General features: G+C 45.1%; 1 protein-coding gene across 2 annotated transcripts in view; it reads right to left on the bottom strand.

The window, feature by feature from the left end:
• LOC133265433 (gamma-aminobutyric acid receptor subunit beta-4) overlaps window positions 1-17004 on the bottom strand; it is a 72780-nt gene that overhangs the window by 30741 nt on the left and 25035 nt on the right. For both annotated transcript variants that reach the window (XM_061445952.1, XM_061445951.1), the window contains exon 3: window positions 14482-14549. In XM_061445952.1, coding sequence (XP_061301936.1) covers window positions 14482-14549 — 68 coding nt within the window. The remainder of the gene's footprint in view (window positions 1-14481; window positions 14550-17004) is intronic.

The raw sequence follows: 17004 nt of genomic DNA, 5'->3' as shown, positions 1-17004 counted from the left end.
TGCAGGGGAGGACACACACTGCTCTTCTGCTGCTGCATGACTTTGGGCTTGAGAGATAAAGGAGATTTCGCAACTTGCCTCTAGCATTATCTGCACCACTTGACTTTTTCCTCCCCATTTCTCCTCCACCCTGACTTTGATAAAACACCTTCTTTTGGAGAGTTGACCAAATGGAAGTCCTTCCCCATATAAGCAAATGACATATGGTCTCCTTGTCCAAGATCAAAAAAGAACATTAGGAAAGCCAAGATGCTCCAGAAAGGAGGAGAAAAATGGAACATCTGACTTAGTAAAAACCAAGCTGCCACTGCCAGAGACTAATGAACAGTTCGCTGGCTTCAACTTCTTTGATGATTAAACACCATCTTCTGTTCCCGTCATTCTTGAGAAAGAAATTAAAGGACAAAGTAGTCCTCAAGTATGTTTCATTTTAAGGAGAGGGTAGGGAAATAAGAGGAATTATATTCAAGGGGAGGAGACAGGATGTGTCTGCAATCAGTGGCCAAGAACTGGAGCAGTGTGAAATGTACAGAATACATGAAGGACGGAGCTAGAGGGCCACAGCTCTTCCTTAGTAAACTCACTTAAAAAAACTACTTTGCCCTCATAAGGGATTGTCCATTTCCATGAAGATGAATCAATGGGTCCCAGACCTTAACAAGTACCAGCAAATCTGACATAAGTAAATACCTGATGGCAGTCTTTCTAGCTCTAAGACAGCACAAAGTCTGTTCAGACTCTTACCATTGCTAAGGGCAGGAGGCAGCAGCTCTTGTACTTTCTGTACTTTTCATGGGGAGAGTATTCTGCCAAAATACTGCTTTTAATTTCTCTTTTGGTACAAGCCAGTGCCCAGTTTACAAGTCTGATATTCTGCATAACTGTTATACATAAAGTGACAACTGTTTTAGATACTGCCCTTCTCCCTGTGCTTCACACAAGCCATAGTCTCTTTCTACATCCCCTATTTTTGAATAACCAGATGTCAGCACTGACTTGGGCATCAGGAAGAGCATCTTCCACCTGCAATCTCTCTGCCAGTAATATAAGGTGACAGGAAAAGTTAGCTTCTAGGATCACTCTATGCCCTCCTGTGCTGCAGGTTTTTGTGCTCTTGAACTCATTTCCTTTAGGACCTGAGAAATACTTTGCATGGAGATGCTCCCTTCACTAATCTGATCTACTTTTGCATTAATTTGCATGTGTTTAATTGCTGAATGCATGTCCAGAAACTGGGACAGGTATCAGCTATATTCTCAACAACTGAGGGCGTGCAAGCAAAGCATCACTGTGTTGCCCTATTTCTCTCCTGCCATGCCTTAGCCCTTCAACATCTGGGTTGGCACTGATCCTGCAGGTGCGAGATAGAGGACATACCTAGATGGGTCCTAAGCCAAAAGGGCATTATCTGCCCACAACAAGACTTTCAGACTTCAAGGCCTGCATATCAATGCCTTATCTGAGCAGAAGGCAGCACTACATGTCATCTGCTTAATAGCCCCAGTGATGGTGGAAATAGAGATCAGGAGGAGAAAGCCAGAACTGATGGGCACAGGGATGAATATCACCTGCTCTATGAGCACATGCAACACAGCAACCCTGTTCAGTGTTACAGGCAGCAATCCCAAAATCACCACCTGCAGCATGACATCTTCCTCAGCAAGCTCTTAGAAAACAATGCCAGGCAGTTTCTATTCTTAAGCCATAAAAGCTGTGAGCTACCGCATACTATTTCTGCTGATCTGGTCTCCTCCCTAGGTTGTCCACAAACTTGTGAGCTGAGCAAAACTCAGTGCCCATTCTACCCCCAAAGCAGGATTTTTTGACCTTCCAATTTCTGCATCACTAGCTAGTTTCCACTCCAAACCTCACTGTAACATAAAAAATCCTTCCCATGCTAAACCAGCACAGAAAGCCATGTTTTGTCCAGACAGCCAAGTAAGGCTAGAGATGTAAGGCTATACATTAAATTCATTACAAGGTGGTGCATGGATTTGACCTGTTTTCAGACAGAAAGTCAAAGGGAATAGTGCTTACACTACCCTCTTGTCCTAGATGAGCTGGGAACTGCTAAGGACTCATTGTAATACCAGGAGAGCTAAAAACAGGCAAGATGCTCACTTAAAAGAGGGGGAGTTCAGGCAGCAAATCCCCAGCTGGGTAATTTCTTCAGAAAGACCATCTTTACCTTCCACTGTTTGCCTGCACTAACCTAGTATGCTACACAGCTGCCTTCTGCACACCTAGAAGTCGTAGGACATAGCTGGTGCCTGCATCCCACCTCTTTTCCCCTCTCCCAACCCATCTTTTTGTGCTTTCCCAGTGACACCCTTACTGCCTTACAAGCATGTCGCAAGTGTCCTCCTGCATGTGCATATTGGCATATCTAATACACAGCCATTAAAGCTAAAAAATGTTTTTAATAATCACTTTGCATTTAATTAAACATGCAACAACCAGCTTAATAGAGTAAATTAAATTTGAGTGAGACATCTGAACAGTGACTAGTGAAGATATCAGTTTCTAAAGCCCTCAGAAGGACAGGGGAAGAAAACTGGTTCATGTCAAGGGAAAGGTGATGCTAGAAGACCAGTGATGCTCCTTAAACCTTTCCAAAGGGGCTTCACAGCTTCTGCATGCACCATCAGAGAACTTTCACCTGGTGATGGTTTTCTTACTTGTTGCCTGCTGAGATGCTCACTTCAAGAGATTAAAACTCAATAGGCTTTCTAGCAGGAGCAACTTGGAAAAATGTAATTTCTCCAAAACGTTCCCAAAACTTTTCATTCCTCTGTGTCTCTCATATTTAAATGAAACATCCCCTCCACCTTGCCAAGAGCTTTACTGGACACCAATCAAGTCAGAGACGGCCCCAAGCAGGAGAAGCTCTGCAGCCCTCCACACAGACACTGGCTAGTAGAGATTATGGAGGAAAAAGGCTAGGGGAATGGGAATCAAAGCAGTTAAGGGATTTAGTAGCTCACTGGAACTAGGAAATCTAGAAAACACCTCTGGGTATCAATTTCATCTCACTTAATGCTAATCCTGTAGAAGACCTTGGGCACTTTCACCTCTGCCTCATTTTCTCTTAGCTGTAAAAATAAGACACTGATTCTAACTTGCCTCCCTGCTGCAGTTTGGGATCCCCACATCTCTGGGCAAGTGCTAAGTGTGTAATGGACAGAAATTGTTTTTTCTCCCTGGGGAAAATATAAATAAATAAATAAAACTGGTAATTCCCTGTAGCAGTCCAGACTACCAATGCAGTTTTGGGGCTGTATAGGTAAAGAATCATGTTATGAATGAAGCAATGCTACTATATATGGTGAATAAAATGCTGTACGCATAGCTCTGAGCACTGAAACCATGAGGCTGTCTGCAACATTTATCAAGACATGCAGTAATTTAAAGACACTGTTTTAACTTGGAGAAGGAAAGCTCGACATTCCAGGTTCTGAAAATTGTCACAAAGACGTCATTGCCCAGGAGGTGGCCAGAGTCTAACAAATCCTTTAAATGATGTAAGACAGCTAAGGTGTCCTGAGCAGATCACCTCAACTAGGCTGGCACAGATTGGCTTGACCAAACAGTTAGAATGGGTTTATTTCCTGCAGAAAGCAAAGTTGGATCATGTAGGAAGGATAACTGGGCGTAAGCAGATAAGATGGTGAAATGCGGAAGAGTAAAATCTATTTCTGGCAATAGAACAGTTAGGTCAATGATGGTCTCCAAAAGGTAAAGAATAACAGCCCTGTACTTTGAAAAAGAAGACCTACTTTTCAACAAGCCCAAGTAAGCTGGATGCAACCTATGGCACTTGAAAACCCTAAGACTCCTGCCTGCAGAGACCCAGTTGTAGATCTGGGGTGACTGCTTCTACATAGGAGTATTCTGCACAGCCATATCTGTGGTCCCTCAATCTACCTCTGCCTCCATCCATGGGTTAGTCTGCCCTTGGTTAAGTCAGGATAAAACCAAAGGAACCAATCCAGGCTGCCACCAGCAGCAGAGAACACAATATGGCCCATATTATCATTCCCCCACTTTAGCAACCCGAGTCTTTGCTGCAGGTTCATAAACCTGATGGATGGGTGCCCTGTAGTTAACTGACAATAGCATTCAGAAGGCAGCTGTATGAAACACTCCTGTTTCTGCTGAGCAAGTCAAGCTGGATGCATGAAACAAAAGGAGATTTCAGCAGGCTGTGGAGGTCCACAAGCAAGCAGACTTTGACTTCATAGCCAACTGGATGGCAGAGAGCAAGCTGCAGTCTCTGTCCATGCTGAGTGCTCTCTGCAGTACCAGGACCAACAGTCCTGGAGCCAAGGAGCTCTATTTGCAGAGCTGGCTGAAAGTTATTGGCAGGGAGCCCATGTGAGCTCGGTAAATAAAGTATCCAGATAATAAAAATACCCAAAAGCGCTATTTGATTTTTCTAAGGGTTCTGATACAGCTAGTAACACTGAGAGGGTACAGAAATCTGGTGGAAAGGAACAGGAGCATAGGGTAAAGCCATCCTTCCAGAAGAGTAGACACAAGGTAGGTCTGATGGTTCACAGCCTGCACAGCTAAATACCTGACACTCATTCATGGGGGGACAGTTGAAAACGAAGAGGCTTTGTGTTCAGGAACTAGACTAAGACTCAGGAAAACTAGGCTTGGACAGGAGCTTGTGTATTGTAAAACCTCAAGTCCCCTTGAACCTTAGTTGCAAACTCTTTATGGATAACAGGGTATCCATGACCTAGGAATGTATCAAAGGGGATGGACCGGGGAACACAAGCCAATGGCTGCCTTCCTCTGCAGTCACACTGAAGTTAAAGGAGCTACTGTGATAGAAGTTTGCTGCAGTGGAAAAAGGAGATGAGGTCCAACCTGTGAGCCGTGAGTGTTTTGGGTCTCCTTCCCCCTTCACTAGAGCCTCAGATGGGAGCTCAGCACACCCTGCAAAGAGGGAATACTCCAACCTGGTGACCCACTGCACCCTGGCACAGACACTAGAAGGCCAGCTGTGCATACCTTGCAAGCAGTGACATAGAAGAGGCCAGTGCATCTTGCCTTTTACTCCTTCCTCTGCCATTTTTCTGGCTGAAGCTGACCTGAGACTCTACTTGTGTCAGGCAGCAGAAACTACCCTCATTTCACCCCACGTGCATGGACACTTTCCTTGCCCCAAAAGATCCCTTCTGTCTGACTGAAGGACCTTTCTGGATCTCCAAACAGCTCAGCAGATACTCTTCCTTTTACCATCCCTTTTCCTTGAATGTTCATTTTTCTCTGTAGCCTAGCAACTCAGCACAGACTCAGAATATTAACAACTCCTGTCCCCACACACAATCTTCTCCAGAGGCCTGAGAAATGTGATAGAAGAAAAGCTGAGAGGGGTAAGAGCAAGCACGAGAGAGGTAGGGAGCATGCAGGGAGCTTCTACCAGCATTCAGAAACAGCAAAGCTATTCAGCTGTCATATCTGCCACCTTCACTTAACATGTACATAACATATAGAGCTATATATAGCCGCATTTATTTACATATTCAAATAGCAACACCACACGCACACACTTGTATTTGGATTTAGGTTCTATATTGAGGCGCTGGCACTCTTGCGCACATGCACTCTCTGCTGCTAGATGCTTTAAATGTATATATGACAAGATGTCAGAAGGTCAGATTCTCAGCATCTAATTTGGTTTTCAGTCAAACCACACAAAGATTTCACTTGTGGGAAGATACTTCAACATTCTGCAGTAATTCTCTCCAATGCTGCAGTATTGCTATTGAAACAGGTGGCAGTTTGGAACATTGCTCTCAAATACTGGCAGCTTTTTAATATATATATAAAAAAAATATATATATAAAGGTTGTGGGAGTTCTGCCTGTGTAAAAACCTGAATAAAACTAAAGCAGGAAAAGAAAAGATGACATTTTTATCCTGGGCAAAGTTTGCTGCAGTAGCAATTCTAACTACTACAGGAATGCCAGGGTGCAAGCTGAAGCAGTTCATGCCACCACCATACAACACTGACAGGTTCAGATCTAAAGATAACTTGGCTGATACAGGAACAGATGGAGCACTGCAATACATAGCACTGTTCAGCTGAAAGCATGCTGCAAACTATATAGCCATGGACCCTCATCCTCTCCAACATGACTTCTTTCCTGCCGTGGGGTGGAGTCACCTAACGAAATGCAGAGAGAACTTAGCCTCTTCATGAGAGCACAGAGATGCTCTCATTTGGGAAATTGCCTAGTGAGAAAAACGTGTGAACTCTGCTTCTGAGCACTGGAGCAGGGTTGACTCAGCCCTCCTGGGGCTTGAACTGGTGATACTGGAGGACTTCAAAAGCTGCTTCATAGAGATAACAGCATCATGGATAGAGACACAGGGGGAATCATTTGGAACAAGCATTGCCACCACTTTTTATTTGTGCTGCAAACGTCAAGGTCCAGGCTAGGAATCAGCCAGTCTACCCCGCAGCTTTGCCATAATCAACACTTTCCAGTTATGCAGACAAAGATTTCTGGAAATTCTCCCATTAAAATATCATGTGAATGCTGCAAGATGCCTAGGAAGAAACAAGCATTGTAGAATAGAAAGCCTCAGGGGCAGAGACACATTCTCTAGTCCAGCAGTTCACGGTCTTTCTTCAACAGAGAGCTTGTTTCAGCTAGGTTTCCACAGTTCACCATCTAATGGTCTATGTGCATGGCAAAATCATTCAATTCAGCCAACAAGGACATTCATTCAAGGGCACAATTAATGTTCAAAGCATCAGAGCCCTTCAGCACAAGCATAGGGGACCCCTTTATAGGAGAAGGGATAAAGGTGTCCTCTCCCACATGAGGACACCTCCAGGCAGTACAGTGGCAAGGACCCGGCAGGACTACTGCTTTACCAGTCTACACATGCACCAAGTCCTTGAGACCTGTGTCTCAGAAGGAATTCCTGTTGCTTTGTGCAGACCCTAGCTTTCAGCTGGCCACGGCATTGGAAGAAACTCTACTGTGATCTTTGGGTTGTTACTTAGCAACTTGACTCAAAGATGTAGTGAATTTACTGGGCTGTCTCTGCAGCCAAGCAACACCAGGACCAAGGGCATAGGGAGAATTTTGTCATGGGAATGGGATAAACTGTGAAATATTATGGAAGACAGATAAGATTTTTCCCTTCCGCAAGTTGCCATAAATGCAGTAAATATTGACACATGAGTCACACTGACCTATTTTCTCCTCTTTAAGCCAGGACAATCTCATCTGTTTGCAACCAATTTCAGGACCAATGAATGGGGAGCACTTCAGGCCTTTTCACAAGTTTGTTTTATTCTTAACTATCCTGTGCAAGAGCTCTTCTCCTGTGGAAAGACCATTCTTGTCTTTGGGGCAGAAAGGGGACCACTGGTTATTTAAATTTAAGCATCCACACCCCTCTACCATCACACTGCAAAGTACCCCTGAGGCCAGATGCTTAACTTGTCCTCATGCACTACCGTAGTTAAAGGGATCCTTCAGCATAATCTGTGGGATTTATGTCAAAGAAAAGCACAATATGGTGAACACATATCCACACCTGATTCTTGTCTTAGACTGTATAAGAGCCTCAGCAGTAGCAGGATGTCACCACTGCAAGGATAGACGAAGCAACCTCAAATCTAGCAATGGCAGATAAGATGGGTCCCTGACATCTGCTTTGCTGCAAAGATGTTTCTAGAAGCTCAGTCAATTTCTACTCTTCCCATATACCTAGATGGGCCACAGAGCAGGCAGTGGCATCTCCTGCCTGCAGAAGAGACCAGCTCAAAGCTGCTATGTCTAGAAGGTTTGGAGGTTACTCTCCACCCTGCTAAAACTATCTTTTGTTTCTCCAAACATCCCTCTAGCAGAAGGAAAGCATGAAGATGATGCTGCTTTCCTTCAGCTAGCCAAGTGGTTGTATGTTTACGCACAAGCTACTTGCTGTTGCTGGGGATATCTCACCCTAAGTTAGAGTTTACCAGTCTTACTACACCACACTGTAGGATCTGGCTGCTCTCCAGCACCAAGGCTCCGCTGCATCCTTTGCTACCTGCCACACTACCATCCCAGAAACCTACAGCAACCCAACAGGACTACAGTCCCTGCAGTTCCATTACAGCTCAGCATCAAAACTGCCTCTTAGTTTCACTAAATTTTGGCAGTCTTCAATATTCAGCAGCCTTAAATACCAAGATGTAATGTATACGCACAGGCTCAGTGTAGATACCACAGTATCACAGGGCTGGAGATACCCTAGGCTACATGGAAACATTTACAGCACTGGAGTGTCATGTCATACTTGTATCTCATTGTATATAACTCCCCTCAGACTGCAGGATTTAAATGCTTTAACCTTTGCTTTTTAAAAACCTTTGGATACCCAGGGACATAGAACAGACTGACTGGGAAATATCTGTATGTCATTTCTCCACTGCACAGGGATGACAACAAAACAGAACATTCTTAGTTAAGAGTAAGAAAAATGCTAATATATTTGAAAAAGATATATGGTAGTATAGATACAGTAAAATAGTAGAAGCCTCTTCTTAAAAAATCTTGGTTTCTAAAGCTCCAAACATCTATACCAATGGAAAATCCTTTTCAGGGGCATAGTGCAGTGAAGTTGCTTATATTCGTTATTACAAGCATACAGAGGGTATGATGAGAGTCCTCACAGGCTACTGCCAAAGCTGCATCAGCCCCAAGGAAACCAGCATTTTGCATACACAATTTGATTGTCAGAACAGTTTGAGAATAGATTGGACATCATGCCTCCAGATCAACAATTCACATGGATATATTTTTTTCTGCCTTTCCCTTCTCCTTTCCTGAAAAGGTCCAAAGGCAAAGAGCTCTGAAAAGGAGAATATAGAGCCTAAGAGGTTGCTGTGTTCGGTACCAAAGAAAGCCTCTCATGGAGCCTAGCCATCCACACTGCCTTCTTTCATCAAATACGCCCAGCATAGAGCAGTCAAGCACACATATTACTGTGCATGACTTACACTGGAATTGAAATTCAACTAATTGGTGCTTTTTCATATTTCAGTGAAAACAGAACTCCAAAGCTTGATCAGGACAGATTCCACCACAAAGGCTATCTCAAGCATGCCTAATTAATAGAAGGAAAATTTGATGGAGTGAGAAGAGTGATGCCCCATTGACAATGGCATAACTGCCCTGGTCAAGATCACCCTTACACGCAACCTGATCCACTTTCTTTTGAGATAAAAGCCAATTTAACACCCTTGCTGCTCATTGCTGTCTTGGGATGCGTTTTACATCTCTCAAACAGGGAAAACTTCTTTGCCAAACAAGCCAGTTTATATTTCAAGCAAGCTTTGGGAAGTTGGGAAATAGCAGGCATTACGCCAGCACAAGTACAGTCGCTCTGACAAGACAGTAGCATGGCAACAGGTCATACATGAGTAGGGAGCAGGAAGCAATGAAGCATCAAGGCCAGCTCTGCCAATCATCTTGCACCAACCTCTAACCTATCTGCACTGCAAAAGGTATTACCAATCCCACAGGCATCGTTCCTTTAACACGTATATTCCTGCAAACATTTCTATCTGGAAGCCTTGTTTCTTGCGCTATCCCTCTACAACAATCCTTTTGTAACTTTTCAACTTGTCACCAGGTTTATAAAACTTTAAAGCTAGTGCTATACAAACTGAAACGATGTTATTGCAGATGTAGGAGAGCATCTTGGGATGAATAAATTATAGGAGTCACAAAGAAATCACAGCTACATGGCTGGATGCTCCAAGCTGTCTACGGTGTGCAGATATGCGGGAGAGAGCAGGTTTAAACTGCACAGATCATAGGGCACGAAAATTGAAGCGTTATGAAGGGGAACCATCTCGTATTTCAAATGCATACAGAACTTCTGTTGTTCTTCTTATTGAAATAGTTCATCAATGCTTGAATCTGTACTGTCAGGTACTAGAAAAATATGTCCCCAGAGATTACCTAGAGAGAGGAAAGGCTACAGTTGGAAGTATTAGCCTCTTGTCCCACCATAGAGAAAGTACAATATGCCCTGAACATGCTAGTCTTCAGCTGTGTGCTGAAAGGACATATAAGAGTGGGGAAAGACTTCCAGCTCCTTCTGAAGCCACTGATTCAGGATACAGTCAGAATTGGATCCACCAAAGCAGGCTGGTTGAAGCAGACCACTAAGGTGATAGTGACTTTGGGCAGTACTCAGACCATGTACCACAAGGACAGAAACCTGCATGCTGCTTCAGCTGCAGGGTGTCTTGAGGTCCACACTGCCAGTGCTTTTCATTCTCCTGGGTCAGAAGAACTAATAGGCTCTCCAATAACCGGGGTACCATACTAAGAGTTCTGAACATAGCACTGTCCAAGTACCACTATGCACCAATGAGCATCTATAAATACCTGCATGTGTTCCATGCTTACTGCGATCAACCATCTGTAGCAAAATGGCATTCAGCAGATCATTCATCCAGCCCATTTCCTTTAAGGAGAGCTAGGATATACCATCCTTCCATTCTATGCAGATCTTCTGAGCTACTGAACATTATTATGAATATTTTCCTCTTTGCAGACTGCCTTTAAATCCCCAACTTGCAAATTTGTGCAGGATATGAAAAGACTCCCAGCTAGACATTTCATCTTCATGGATCAGCACTTCCCAGAGGGTTTGTCAGTCAAACATGCCCTCCCCGATACCTATTTGGCCTGTCCTTGGCACCTTTTCCCAGGCATTTCAATTGATGTCACTGATCTTGGCTCCCCAAATAATCCTTCTAGTCACTGACAAGAATGGAGGCTGCAGCTCAGCATTGCTTCACAGGGCTAAGAGGAGTAAGCAGTAATAAAGCATTACTCTAGCAGGTGAGCTTGAACATACGGCTGACCACACACAGGCGGCAGCTATGATGAACAGGGTGCCATTTTTTTTAGTAGTAGTTTTGGTCCCTTATCACTGGGAGACCATTACAAGGCCAGTACTGTACCCAAGAACATCCTGCATGCTCTCGTGACTCCATCCTCTGAGAAATATCTGGGCACGACCTTCAAGGAGATAGAGGTACATCAAATTTGTACTGTGTGGCACCAGGAAACACACAGCATGTGCAGGCAGCAGGAAAGCGTTCTGTATATCAGAGTGTCTGGGAACTTCCAGCATAAAGACTTAACTGTGTTGCCTTTGTAGAGAGTCCTCTATCCTCCAGGATTGAAATGTCACTTTATCATCGCTTTGGGAATACAGTTCCTATGCAAGTGAAGGCAAGGAGTATTCTTTAGGTCATGAGTGAAGCTGTATTCCTCCACATCCAGCTGGACTTGTGTGGAAAGCAACCTCTGGAATCATGAAACAGCTAATCACTGACAGCACTTGTTCCCTGCCATCACACAGCCAGCAGGCACTGGGAGTCCCAGGGCAAGACACAGGAGAGCTGGGGGCTCTCCTCAGCCTGCCCAGCCCCAGCACCAGGGTCATTGTTCCCAAAAGGATGTCTGAGGATTAATTAATTATCCTACAAGGGGCAGTAAGTAATAATACTCCTTGTGGAACAATAGAAACTATTTGGTTGCCATGACAGCACAGCTTCACTTGTGTGCCTTTAATTTATTCATTGCACAGTCCCTTTCCCAATCACACATGATGCCAAAAAATGCCTTGTTTTTCTTGCCAGTATCCATGTCCAGAGCAGGGATAAGGCACAGCCCTTTCCCTGGGGCATCTGTCACATAGAAGACCGATGCCCAGAAAATCTCTTCAGGAAACTCATATCACATGAGAATTCCTCTGCTCCCTAAATGTTTGTTCTTCAAGAGGATTCTGATTTTTCAACCCCTTTTTGAAGCTACCTCTCCATGGTGCTTATAGACCTTGATCTTGTGTAGGTTCTCACATGTTCTCACTTTTTCCCCATTCTCCCCTTGCCTTAATAAATGCAAGAAGCATGGGCAGATTGTGCTTGTCAATTAAAACAGAGAGCCAGGAGGGGTAGTGAGAAGCCTAGAAGTGACATGCCTTCCCAGTATCAACAGAGCATGGCATGAACGTGAAGGGAAAGGCAGAAGAATATATATCCATTAAAACGCATAATGTCCACCAACAGGGCTGCCCAAGTTCTGCAAGATCCAGAGCAGCATGTGGATAAAGGTCCATGCCAGGAAACCTGCTCTCCCATGCATCCCACAGAGACATTATTGCTGCTGTTTCTGCCCAGCTCCATGCATACACATTTGCTCCAGCCATTCTCAGGCAGAGGGAAGCAGTTGTTTACTGGAGAGGGGAGAGCATCGCATTCCCATGGCAAGGGTTGGAAAGCATTGCTAAGGCCTGGCCACAGATCTTCACAACAGGTATGACAAAGCACTTTATCAGCCTTTGTAGTCCACAGACACATCTCCAGCAGGAGACTCATCCTGAACCTGCTTCTGCAGTGCTCAGCTATCTTCTCAGGTCTAGAGAAGATGATCAGTGCAGGTGGTACAGGTAAGGTGAGAACTAAATCCCTCACTCCTTTATGTCTGTGTAAGCTGGGGTCTTAAGCTACAGATCCAGACCCCAAATTGTTCATTCTGCAAGGAAGGTGACAGCTGGTTCATTGCATAGGAAAATTCAGGTCCAAGTTGAGACTGGGGGAGGAGATGACTCAAAGTTGAGCTCTGGCCTGACAGGCAAGATAGATGGAACTAGGTTAAGCCATCTGGCTCTTCTAAGTTGAGCCTAACCTCAAACACAACTAACCAATGCAATGGGAACATAGGTCTGTACTTGATTTTCTGACTGTACACACTGCCCAGTGTCACTGTTACTCGACCAAGGTGTAACACACCATGCAGATAAATATGGTAATGGTGGGATGATAGCAAAGAGCCTGCAGAAGAAGCTGTTTCATGAGAACGTGGATGTTTATGGTTGGCCCTTCACCCTGGGTCATTTGCATCCAGGATTTTCAAGCAGTTTGGAAACAAAAATGACTTACTCAGATTGTCTCTCCTCCCCTCCTCCCCACCATGCAACAGCAGAATAGCTGGTGGGCCAGGGAAACAGGGCAGGAGAGTCCAGAAACAGCTAAATAGGACAGGAGCACTGGGAGACCAAGGTTTTAATTGACTTGAACAGCAAGAGCTCTAAACTGGCCTAGGATTCTCCTGAATGGGTAAGGAACTGAGGAACAGGACAGCTGCTGCCAGGAGATACCCACCAGCCTTCCACTCCACTCAGCCTCTTGGAAAGGGGATTGGAGGAAAAGCCTCTGGGTAGGAAGGCAGAAGGCAAGATTAGGCAGTGATCAGTGCAATCTATGTCCTCTGCTAGACGCTAGGGGCTTCTGAGGTACAGATACCACAGGCTTGGATGTGTATCCAAACCATGACCAATGTAAGTTTCAAACATCACCCCAAACTGTTGCTATCCGAGCAGGTATTTTCTTCTCAGTGGTATGAAAAACTCCAGCCTAAAAGTGCCAACCAAAACCAGAGTTCCATCAGATGCCTCTCTTTCCAGTGCAGATCTCCAAGGAAATGCCAAATTGCCACCAGTAAACATGAAAAGCCACCGTTTCCCAACTTGGCAGGCGCAGGCTGCCTGTAAAGCCACCACTGCCTTCGTGTCAACTGAAAAGTACAATTATCATCTACTCTTTTAAGGCATAAGCATTAATGGCTCTGTAAGGTGGCTGTGCAACCAGCACAGAAGTATAAGGGATGTGAGTATACTCTGGATAAGATGCCACTAGCTCCAGAGGTGCCAGCAGAGCTCCTCCATCCACGTGTTCACAGGGATACTTCAGCGTGCCAGTATAGACGTTGACTGACCCTACTGGAATTTACCACACATTAGGAAGAGAACTACAGTCTTCCAGCATGTCCAATCACATCACAAGTACCAGCAGCAGGGGTAGGTGTGTACCACAGAGGTCCCACATGCCAGTCCTGTCTTGCAAAGCATTGTTTCAGTGAGTTCAGGCTTGTTTCAGCTTAGGGTTGGGCTGAGGCTACGGGGGACAACTGAGAGGCAATGTCAGTAACACAGGCTACTCAGGGGGAGGAAGGTTCAAGGCTCAGACTGAAACCAGCATGCTAAGAAATTTGGGAGAAAAATGTAATTTCTAGAGCTCAGTTGAGTGTTTGATTGTCTCTTTCATCATACGTGGGGAAATCATCCTTGAATCCCTGATGGTTTAGTGAGGAAGAATTCTGTCTTAAACCAGAGCTCTCATCACCCCTCAAAATTCTGTGTCTAGAGCAGAAGAAAAAGCCCACTTCTTCAGTACCAGAGAAGTGTCACTCCTCCTCCAACACCTTCCCAGCTGCAGGAAAGATCTGTAGTAGGAGGTGAAGGAAGCAGGGGTGTGACTACCCTGCTTTTCAGAATGCACCCTCAGATCTGAGGTGGCTCCAAGGAGCCATTGTCTTGGAAGCACACCTCAAACAGAAAAGGGAAGAACAGCTTATTAGGTTTTTTTTTGGCTCCCAAACTTACCATGTTGACTTCAGAGATCTGGTCAATGCTGGAGATATGGATGCTCATTCCCACTGTGACAGGGTTACCTGAAACATAAAGGGATTGCGTTAGGACCATATTCAAGCCTTCCTGCCTTATCTGCTATTAAAGAATTGCCTAGAAATGCACGGATGTGATTTTAAACAGCCTCACATTCCCCAATTATCAAAAATTTCTGAATCACATGTATTCTTCTCTAATCATTTGAGCACATTTCTCTAATTCCAGGCTTTACAGGCTCACCCTTAGAAGCAGTGCAGCCAATGCTTGATTCTTCAATTCCTGGAAGTTAATTACCCCCTAGTTATACAATTATCTCTGGTTATTCCAAATAATGCCTTCAGAGACCATCAGTAGGCTCCCAGTGGGCTTGCATAAGGTGTTACTGATTGACCATACAAAGAACATAGCAATCAAGCCCATGCAACACACTGGCTGGAAAGATACTTCAGCTCACTCCTCCATCACTCTGTCAGCTCTGAGTGCTCAGTCTGAAAACCCCAAGTGGATTTTAATACCCAAGATACCAGACAAATACAGGAAGCAGATCTATGAAGTGAGAAAGCAGCAGTTGTATAGCGGCTTTTCAGAGCAGACCTGCACTTGGATTAGAGAACAGATTCCCCATTTCAACAACAGGCATCAGGGCACATGTCACTCCACATCCTCTCACCTGCAGCCATCGGCAGAGGTTTGCTAGGAAATTCAGATCTTCCCTTACCCCGTGACCAAGCCACTCTCATGCTGCAGTAAGTGCCACTGACTGTGACATGCGAGATGAGCTTGTGAAGGAGCACCGCACAAGGGCAGCCACAGCCAGACCTATTGCCCTCCCAGGGCAAGAGCTGTATTACCTGTATTAGTCTCAAGGCAGAAACCAGACATTTCAGCCAACTCTTCCAGATGTGAGCATCCCAGCTAGATCCAGACTCATATCCAGTTCTACTTAAGCCCCTTTAACAGGCAGCTCCCACAGCCAGCAAACAGGACAGCCCTTTCACTGAGGTTGAAGCCACCATAAAACAATTTGTAGAGATACACATCTACTACAAAACCCTGCAAAACCCCTCCTCTAACTTGAGATGGGGTTTCTGAGTACTACCCCTTTTCTGTCATCCCCACTGTGAGAGCACAAACCGAATCCCACTGCAAGGAAAGCCCCTCCTCTCACATGTGCAAGGTGGAAAATGACTCCTTGCAATGCGGCACTAGAAAGGGAATGGCAAACAGTTATGCCACTCAAGGTATTAACTCTTCCATGGACTCATTAGTAGATACAAGTGTTGAAATATTTACAGATAATCATGAAATGGCTTAGAAAGTAATCAGGAGATTGGGGGAGAGGGGAGAACCACACAACTGGAAATGAAGTGATTTTTTAATTATGTGTTACCAGAAGTAGGGAAGTAGTGTCATTAGGGCTGTCTTGTGATTGGGTGCACTGTTAACCGCGACCCTCTGCTGCAAATTAAGCGGCATTATTCTTTAATGGAATATGAACAACACTGAAAACATCAGAATCAACAACTGTAATTAGGCCCTGCTATGCAAATAGCCTTAAAGAGGTACTGCTCTTTCCCAGCACCCCTGACTCACTGGTAGGGTGCTCAGGACACCTTGCAGAGCCTCTGAGAATCCCTACACAGGCACAGTTCCAGCCACATCTTTGGTGTATGCTACATTCATCTTTCACAAGGGAACCAGGTGGGAAAATAACCAAAAGTCACTTCAGGGAAAGCCAATTCTCCTTCACCCTCCCTTGTGCCAGAGTCTCAATGCCATAGGAAAGCTTTTAGGGAAGTTACCACTTTGGTAGATTGTCCTTTTTTCCTGAAACTTAGGCCTTGTGATAGAAGCCATGGCAGGAGAAGGAAGTCACCACTTGCCTGCGGATCTTACAGACTAGTTGGTTACAGGAGGAAAGATGGGGCCATGCACAGGGCTACAGCAGAGCTGGGGTGAAGCCAGCCCCTGACTCTGGAGACTTTCTGCCATTCCCTGTTGTTTCCTCCAGCAGTTGCCCTACTGCCTGCTTTACTTTCAGTTTGTCACCACTGGTACCTGTGTCACTGTGGCTATGTGTCCCCTCCTTCCTCAGTGCAAAAAAGTGGTTCTTCCCCCTGCTGCTGTGTAGGAGACCCAATGAAACCAGCAGGTTGGGTGGCTATAGCAGGGGAGCACTGACAGTGGCGATATACAAATATTTGTCAAATACAGACTCTATCCAATCTAATCTATCTGTCTAGACATTTGTGCTGTGTTCATCACCATGGTATCTGAGCGCCGGAGGTCATGCAGTGACTCAGTGTCAGAGCCATGGATAAGATCCAGACCTCCTGACTCCCAGCTCCAAGGCGAACGCTGGAGTGGAGATCAGCTACACTGCTCCCCATCACCCTGGCTCAGCTGCACCCAGCTCCCATGCGCAGTCAGCAATGTTCCTCTTGGCTACTCTGAGCACAACCCCATCCATCACAGCAAGTGGGAGGCTCTGCTGCCTGC

The sequence above is a fragment of the Pezoporus flaviventris genome, unplaced genomic scaffold (genome assembly GCF_033815535.1).
Source record: "Pezoporus flaviventris isolate CSIRO_AGI_PZ_B2104156 unplaced genomic scaffold, CSIRO_AGI_Pfla_v1 ptg000005l, whole genome shotgun sequence".
Lineage (NCBI taxonomy): Eukaryota > Metazoa > Chordata > Aves > Psittaciformes > Psittacidae > Pezoporus > Pezoporus flaviventris.
Note: the sequence above shows the minus strand (reverse complement) of the source record. Positions and strands in the feature narration are given on the sequence as shown.